This window comes from Arachis hypogaea, chromosome 17 (assembly GCF_003086295.3).
Source record: "Arachis hypogaea cultivar Tifrunner chromosome 17, arahy.Tifrunner.gnm2.J5K5, whole genome shotgun sequence".
NCBI lineage: Eukaryota > Viridiplantae > Streptophyta > Magnoliopsida > Fabales > Fabaceae > Arachis > Arachis hypogaea.
In genome coordinates this window covers 127,822,220-127,831,288 of record NC_092052.1, presented here as the reverse complement: position 1 = coordinate 127,831,288, position 9,069 = coordinate 127,822,220, and the positions used below count along the sequence as shown (strand labels likewise).

Genomic DNA, 9,069 nt, shown 5'->3' with positions numbered 1-9,069 from the left:
CATTTACTTGCATATAAATAATTGAAACTTATTACACATGCTTTGTCATCCCGTGATTATGTTGTATTTTTATTTTCATTATATTAATTAAAAATTTAATAATTTAAAAAAAAAGTTATACAATTATGCAAAAAATTTAGATTTTTTAAATTTTAAATTTTTATTTTAAAAAGTAAAGTATGATTTCTTATTTTTAAATAATTTTTTTATATTTTTTTAATTTTATTTATAAAATAAATAATAAGATATTACATTTTATTCTCTAAGATAAAATTTAAATTTTAAAGGATCCAAATCCTTATCCAAGTAGTTGAATATCAAAATAATAATACCCCTAGTTTTTAGCAAGGAATGTTATGATCGTTGAAGAAAGAAGAAAGGATAGAATGGATAATGTTATGTTCACTGACAAAAATATCTTCAAACAAAAAGTGTATATATTTAAATTCGTCCTTTGATTGAGTTGCAATGATATTCATTCATTCATAAGCTGACCACCCGCATTATTTGAAGGCAATTCAAGTTGAAGAGAAGAGATAACAATTAAATTTAATTAATTGTTATCCTATCTTATATTTTCTTTTAATAATGTAAGAGATTCAAATTTTTTAGGAAAATAAAAAGAGAAGAGAACGTAATTACTTTAGCAAGTGATTCTTTATTATCCAAGTAATTATTATTTGAGACTAAACTAAACACTAGTTTTACAATATACCACATAATTTACTTTTTGAAGTTAGGTAATATGACCAAAAGCAATAGAAGTTTATAACTACTGCTCATAAAACATTAATATTTAAACTTAAAAACAAAAATGTGAATTGCTGCTTGCCTTTTAATTCAATAGTCAAATTAAAAGTATTCAATAAATTCAATATCTAAGTTTATGTTGTTTGTATTCATTTATACTAATTTTTTGTATATTAGTACAAGTTCATTTATATAATTTTTAGAAATATAAATATATTCTATTTAGTAAACAAGACAAATAAATATAAAATTTTACACAATATTATTTTGTTAAAAAAAAGGACAATGAAAAAAATAGAATCATCATTTTTATATTTTTTTTCTGTGTCATTTTTTATCTTTAATTTTTTATTTCAAAATATTTACTAAAAGAATATAATTAAAGTGTATGCATTTAATATTTTATCCTTTTAAGAACTATTATTTTGAGTAGGAGATAAGAATCATGTTTAAAACGAATATGTTAAGTGAACCATGTCCTTTAGAATATTAAATGTTTAAATAATATTGCTTCCAATAGAAAATACTCTCTACTAAAAAATTGTTTATTAGAGACAAATTTATAGATAAATTTGATGTTAATTACAGATGAATTTTTGTTTATTAACGGATTTTGTCTATAAAAAAAATCTCATAAAAAAAAATTTACCAACAATTTTTTTTGTCGGTAATTTATCTACAGATTTTTCTTTGTTATAAAATTTTTTTTTTCGGTAATCATCACTTGCTAAAAAGGTCACATTTTTTAACAGATATTTGTTGGTAACTAGCGTCAAACTTTTCGACAAATTTTTGTCTGTAACTAGAATCAAATTTTTCGACAGATTTTCTGTTTGTAATTAGAGACTGGAAAAGCATTCACAACTCGAAATATAGAAGAATTTTTTATTTGTAAATCTATCAGTAAAATAAAACAGAATTTTTTTTATTTTTTTTTTTTTTTGCAAAATAAACTGAATTTTATACAAAATAAATACAAATTTAATCAAGACAAATTTTTATCCAATTTTCATCTGACTTGTATTCAAATATTTATAATATTTTAAAAAATAAACAAGTTTATCATATTATCAAACTAAAAGAAAAAAAAAATTATAAACAAACAAGTCAATTCAAAACATAAACAAAATGTATTGATATATCAACTATAATCTATCAGTTGCATAAGATTTTCACTATCCAACTCTGAGATAACTTTATTAGAAAATTTAGATGCTCAACATGCTTTTCACATTCAATTAATAAGGCCAAGTTGTTCTGCTCCAAATCTTCTATAGAACTTGGCAAGATAAACATCTCGATCTGAGCATTAACAGCTTGTCAAGTTCTTCAAATTCTATCTTCCCCAATCGCTTCTCTTCTTGTGGTACATGAACAAGATTCTCCAATTTTGTCATGCGAGCACCACATGAACAAGTTTCTTTTCCTATAATTAATCCTCATATATCATAAAAACTTGTGACATTAAAAGGCCAAATTAATAATTATCTATGATAGTTAGTTTTGCTATGTACTTGAAGACCCTTGAGGACCTTACTGAAAGCATGCAAAAGCCATTTATCGTTATGCAAAGGCTAGATGAGAAAATTGCTCCAATGCTTGAGGCGGATGGAGAGCTCTTCAATTCAAGGTGAGAAAAAATTATTGATATTTGATTCAGAAACTCTTAGCTGTACCTTTGTATCTGCTTGCTTCATGACTAAATATGCAAACCTTGCTTACTTTTGTAATTGACTTGCGATGGAAAAGAATTTGACTGGTAACTGTGTATAATTCTCAGCTTAAAATAGTCTGTATCTATAAAATATTAAAGATCCTCTATCATGATGTTATGTTATTATAGAAAAAATAAATGTAGGGCTGCACATGGATCGGATAATATCCGCATATCCGTGGTAATTATCCGCATCCAATCCGAGTTTTGTGAATATTATCCGATCCGCAGAGCCATCGGATCGGATCGGATCGGATCCGCACTATGGTCAGATCGGATTGCGGATTTGGCAGTGATATCCGCGGATCCGATCCGCAAATCCGCATATCCGCACATCACATATAAATAGCATAGTTTAAGAAAATAAACCCTAATGTGATATTAATTTTAGTGTGTTATTTATGAATTTTATGATATTTTGTTTTTAATTTTTTATGTTGTACTTCAACTTAGAATAATTAAACTTAAATCTTGTGTTATTATTTTGTTTTTGTTATTCAAAAGAACTATTATTGATAATATTTTAGGAGTAAATAGGCTTAAACAGATAAAAAATAAATTTTTTGGATTTTTTTTGTAAAAATAGTTAAATAGAATCTTAAAATAGTTTTTTTTTTTTTAATTATGCAGATATACCCGATATCCGATCCGATCCGATCCGTGCGGATCGGATCGGATCGGATCCGGCCTAAAAAAATGCGAATATCGTATCCGATGAGTGCAATGCGGATCGGATAGAATTTTAGGCTATATCCGATCAGATCCGATCCGTGTGCAGCCCTAAATAAATGGTATGCTAACTAGTTTATCTGAATCCTTATGCTTTCAAAATGCTGTAAAGAAATTGGCATCATTTTCAAAATGTCTTTTCAACTTTGAGATGTCCAGAAATTTCTCCAATAGAAACCAAACATTCTTAGAACCTTTATATGAATCTGACATTTTAAAATAACTAAATAAAACTATGGTAGCTGTAACTTAAATTTTTCAAACATGATATACACTCAAAATTTTTAGAAAGTGAATTAAATATATTTTATAAACCATACTAGTGTTTATCAAACATTACAGCTAGGTAATAAATTTTCAGTGTAACAAATTTATTTCTTTAAGTGATATTATTTTATTTAGTACATATCTCTCTTGTGAAAATTTCATTCTAATTAGTCAAAGAGTAATTTCAATCTATGTACTTAGTATATTGCAGTTCATAAACTGGTAATTATAGTTCCTTCAAGTGCGAGCAGCAGATGTGAGAGCTCGTGCGAGCAAGCGGCGGCGGAGGGACCTCATGCTAGCCAGCGGCGACAAAACAAAAGTGACGAAGAGAGAGAATCTTACAGAGAAGAAGACCAAACTTAAAGGAAGGATTGGAGAAGATGAAGTTCAGCATCAGATAAGTTGTGTGTTTTGTGCTAATGGGATTTGTATTTATGCAAACAATGTTTAAGTGATTTCTGATATTTACGGCTTTTATTATATATTTTAATCTTTTAAATTCAAAATTTACTATAATGGTTTAGAGATTTAGTTCAAGGCTTCATATTGGTCCTGGATTTTTGTTGGTGTTGAGGCAACGAATGGAATAGAGCTAACTCTGATTTGTCATGCTAGACACAAGGTTAAATAATGTTTGTTCGTTTTGGCACTTAAATAAAACAAAAACGATGTCATTTTGGAGAATAAAAGGAGATAAAATAATTTGTACATCATATAAACTCTTTTTTATCTTTTTGTTTTATTTTATTTAAGCGTCAAAATGAAACGACATTGTTTAGCTATGTATTTAGGATGGTAAGTCAGAGCTAAGGACTAATATAATGTTAAAAAAGATCTAAGGACTAATATGGTGTCACGCTAAATCTCACAGACTAATATAATAAATTTTAAATTTAAAAAACTAAAATAATAAAGATCATAAATAGAAAAAGAAATATGTTTACGAATTTCAAACAAGACAAAGTTGTTTTTGCTAGATTTTTTTTTACAGCATTCTCTTCAAGTAATTTCTTCGGTGATATAAAAAAAATATACAAAGATATATATTGTAAATATTTTTTTAGTTTTTTAATACTTCACAAAAATTTTAATTATCGTCCTAACATTTTTTTTTGGGAAATGGAGATGAAAATCGCGGAAAAAATTTTAGATTGAGGATGAAAATTTTTTCGCCCATAATTTTTTTTCGAAAATTATTATAGGTATATTAATTAATTTAGTGCTTCAAATAGAACTATTGCTGTAACAACAATTCTAATGCTTGATGTTTAAAATGTATTTCAAATAAAAATGATGTAATATCCACGATACTTGTTTTATGTTTAAAAGTATAACACATATTTTATTTAAAATTTAACATGATTAGAATTACTCTTATAACACATACTTGTTTTATGTTTTATTTCAAATAACATGATTAGAATTACTCTTAACACCATATTTAGCCATCTAATCCGCAGTTCTATTTGTTTTTCGGGACACTCACTCAACGTGAACAAGCCAAGAATGAGATAAAAGCTCCTGAATCTTATGAACCAAATCTGTTACTTCAAAATCAGATGAATATCCACTTGTAAACTCATGTATGATAGGCAGAATGTCAAAATAATTAGTTTCACATATAATAACTTAACATTTACTTAAATTATAACGTGTTATGATATAAGATAATTAAAAATATTACATTTATTTTATTTTAATTAATTAAAATTAATACAAAATATCCCGTAGTAATGTTACTAAACTTACAACATTTTTTCACTTTAAAAAAATTGTTATTTGTAATACCAAAAAAAAATGTTTGTACACACTACTGCTTCTTCACTTCAAGGTCATAATGCAATAGCATCTATCATGTGTCAGTTACCTGCATAAAAAGATTAAAAAGTTTAAGCAAAAAGTCAAGTCGTAAAACATATGAATGCCAACCATAGAAGTGGAGAACCATGGAATGACCTTATAGTAAAGAAAAAAAAATCCCAACAACACAGAAGGATAAAAGTGAAACAATTAATTCATTATGAATGGAAACTAATCTAACAAGTATCTCCATGAGCTAGATAATCCATTTCTTCGGTACAGAAATTATCAACTACACGACTACACACTAATAGCTGTTTTTTTTATATATATATATTTAATTCATTCTTAAGATAAATTTCAGTTTATTATTCAGATATAGGTTTATAGGCATACCTGTACAGCTAGATGTTACTCTTCACAGAGAAGACATTTTATTGTATGTTGTCTTCTCCTTCAACATTGTTATGGTCATCAATTTTATCAGAAACTTTATCTGTTTGAATAGTACAACCAAATAACTGAAATGAAGAAGCTCCAGATTTGGTTGAGTTGCTGTTAGGGGTCTCATCAATGGGAGTCGAACTAAACTTGCTTTGTGGTGATAAGTTTTTAGGCTTATGAGTGTCAATGTTAAGTTTTGGCAACATAACATTTAACTTTGGTACAATATTATTCTCAAAGGAACTATCAATAGACAGAGAAGGATCAATCGAAAAGAGGGGATGAGTAACTGCAGAAAATAGAGGATGCCTGGCTCCCTGCATGCTAGGGGAAAAAAGAGTATCATAATTACTCAACAATGTTTGATTCAGCAGTCCCATTGTTGAATCAGGAATAGAAAATCTTGAAATGGAAGAGGAGGATTCTCCCATTTCATTAGTGAATACTCCAGAACCATCTGTAGTTCTGAACCTCTTTGTTGGGGGAAACATTTGAGGAAGTAAAAATGTCTCAGAAAGAAGTTCCACCTGCCATGGACTGACAGAATTTACATTCTTCAAGATCTCGGATTCATCCCATGTAATCTGCAGAGAAAAAGGAAAAAAAAAAAGCCAAACATCAGCTTCAATAAAAAATATTATGACCAAATTTTTATTTAACCAAATCAATCAGTAAAAATCCATCTATTATTTTTTAACGAACCATAACAATACACAAATGAATTGCTGAGACATAACGACAGACCAACAAATTGTTTCTTTCTTTCCATTTTTTTTTATTATTATTATTAGATAATTACTACGTTAACATCGGGAAAACAAGAACACACCACAAGAAACCAAGAGATTCTTTCTTTAAATTTTTCTTTATTTGTTTCTTTCACTCCATTCTTTTTCTTTTTCCTTTCTCGCCATTTCTTAGTCAAAGTCCATATCACTATACCTGAAGCATGCGCCAAGGAGAACCGCTCCATGGTTGATCTTTACCGGGAACAGTAACACCAGAAACAGTTCCCTGAAACCAATCCATCCGTGACGAATCATAGTTCTCTCTGCCCATTTTCACTCTCATCCCAACACTCCAGGGAATACCATTAATCATCGCGTCCACGTCCTCCGCCTTCACCACAAACTCCCCCCAACCTACGCTTGGATAGTAAACAACTTCGAACGGCTTGTTTTGCGCCGCCAGCTCCATTGCCTCCGCCACAGATGTCGAAGACACTCTCCCCTTCCCGTTTCTTGCAAATCCCTCCGTCATCACCTCTTCTTCTTCTTCTTTCTCTTCTTTTTCTTCTTTGCCTTCGTCCATCCCGACGATAGCTTCACACCAATCCAATCCTCCATCTGAGATATCATCGTCCAGCGACATATTGCGGCGGAGCCCCACGAACATCCTCCCATGGGAGTCCTTCATGAAAACCACAGTATCTCCGGAGATAATCTTCTTGCTGTTAACGAACTTGCTCCAGCCAGATGTGAAGAGGTGCCGTCTCGGAGTCCCGCGGTGGATGTGGCGAAACTCCCATACGGCGCCGTGGAGGTCGGTTATTCTAAGGTTCTGCACCGGCGGGTCCTCTTCAAAGTTCAACGGCGGGAAGACCAAGTCCGCACAGGATCTCGGCACCGAAAACCCTCCACCATTATTCGCATCGGACCGCGTGAGAATCTTGGCGTAAGACGCAACCTCTTCATCGTCGCCATTGCCGTTGCCGCTGTTGCCTTCGGCGGCGACGGCAGGTGGAAGAAAATCTTGAGCGGATCCATCGGTAACAGGAAGAAGAAGAATCTTGAGGAAGACCTCGTCGGTGTTAGGGTCCGCGAAGTAGTTGACGGCGGCGACACGGCAAGGGATGACCGGCCTGGAGTAAACCCGAGGTGAAAGGTTTCGCGGTTGCGAAGCAGCTTGATCGATGTGTCCCTGTGGAAAGTAGTAAACCCTAGAGTTCACTACTGGTGCCTGCGCAGAGATTCCAGCACATGCGCGCCAGAATTTGGCGGGAATTGGTGTTGGCCTCGGCGGCAATGATGAGGACGGAGCACTACGGCGAGGCATGGCTGATGAGGACGGAGCACTACGGCAATGAGAGAGTGATTAGTATGTGTGGTTTTTTTTTATGACCGAAAAGAAAACAAATGTGGGGATTTTAAATCAAACTATGCAGTCTTTTATATAGCTACCCTTAGTCAATTGAATCAAACAAGTGATTAGTGGTGTAAGATTAGTTAGAAAACCCTCACAAAATCAAATTAAATTGAATTTTGAAATTTAAGTTTTTTGTTCTATCTTATCTTTGAATGGGAATATCTATGGTCATCACTGTTAACTGATCATTAATTAGTTCTATACTTCTATCATTTGTATATATAATTGTATTGTATGTGTGTTTTTACGTTTTAAGTTAGTAATAAAAACGCTTTTATTTGTATCCCTAATGACATGGCTTAGTTCGTTTGGAAAGATAAGTTTTCATGAAGTTCAATTTTTAAAGCAAGTTGATGATATATTGATATTAATTAATTGCATTCATTTCAACCTTAATACTACTATTTTACTACCTTCTTGACTTCCCATAACAATTACTCATTCTAACATTAGACCATCTCAAGTAGGAATTCATTTCAGTTCCTATTTATGGTCTATCTGTCATAAAAAGTAATTTCACATCAGTTTTTGCGTCACAAACAGTAAATAGGAACTCAAAACATCTCTCTCTTCTTCGTTAGGAGGAACTAACTTTAGTCTCTATTGTGGTCCCACTTAATTAATTAATTAAAATACTTGAAATTAATGTAATTAATTTTTTTCAATAATATAATTTAAATTTATAAATTTAAAAATAATTCACTATTAAAAGATATTAATATTAAATAAATTCATATATAATAATAATATACAATATATAATTCGGGGTTACACTAATTTATAAAATTACTTAATACAAAAAAAAACATAATTAAGCTTTACAGTTGACGACAAGCATTGTGAAATTACCATATGTGTTCAATCAAGTCCTCTTTCAATTGTCTAATTTTACAACGGCTAATTTAATATAATAATATAAATATAAATAATATTTAATATTAATTATGATATAAATAATTAATATAAATTATTAATTAAAAAATTTTAATTATTTAATCTAATTAATTATTATAATTATTAATAAATTAATTATAATTTAATTACTTAATTAATTATTATTTAAATAATTATTATAAATTATTAATTAAATAAAAATATAATTATTTAATTTAATTAATTATTATAATTATTATTAAATTAAATATTATTTAATTATTTAATATAATTATTTATTTAATTATAATTTCATTTAATTATTTATTTAAAACATAATGGCA

The 9,069-nt window shown here is 29.8% G+C and overlaps 1 protein-coding gene across 1 annotated transcript; it reads right to left on the bottom strand.

The window, feature by feature from the left end:
* Positions 1–5,697: 5,697 nt before the first annotated feature.
* Positions 5,698–7,762, bottom strand: LOC112763929 (auxin response factor 17-like). Its single transcript, XM_025809470.1, has 2 exons — positions 6,650–7,762; positions 5,698–6,291 (listed from the first exon to the last, which is right to left on the bottom strand). Exons 1-2 carry the CDS (start codon positions 7,760–7,762, stop codon positions 5,698–5,700), a joined length of 1,707 nt encoding a protein of 568 aa, XP_025665255.1.
* Positions 7,763–9,069: the final 1,307 nt, after the last annotated feature.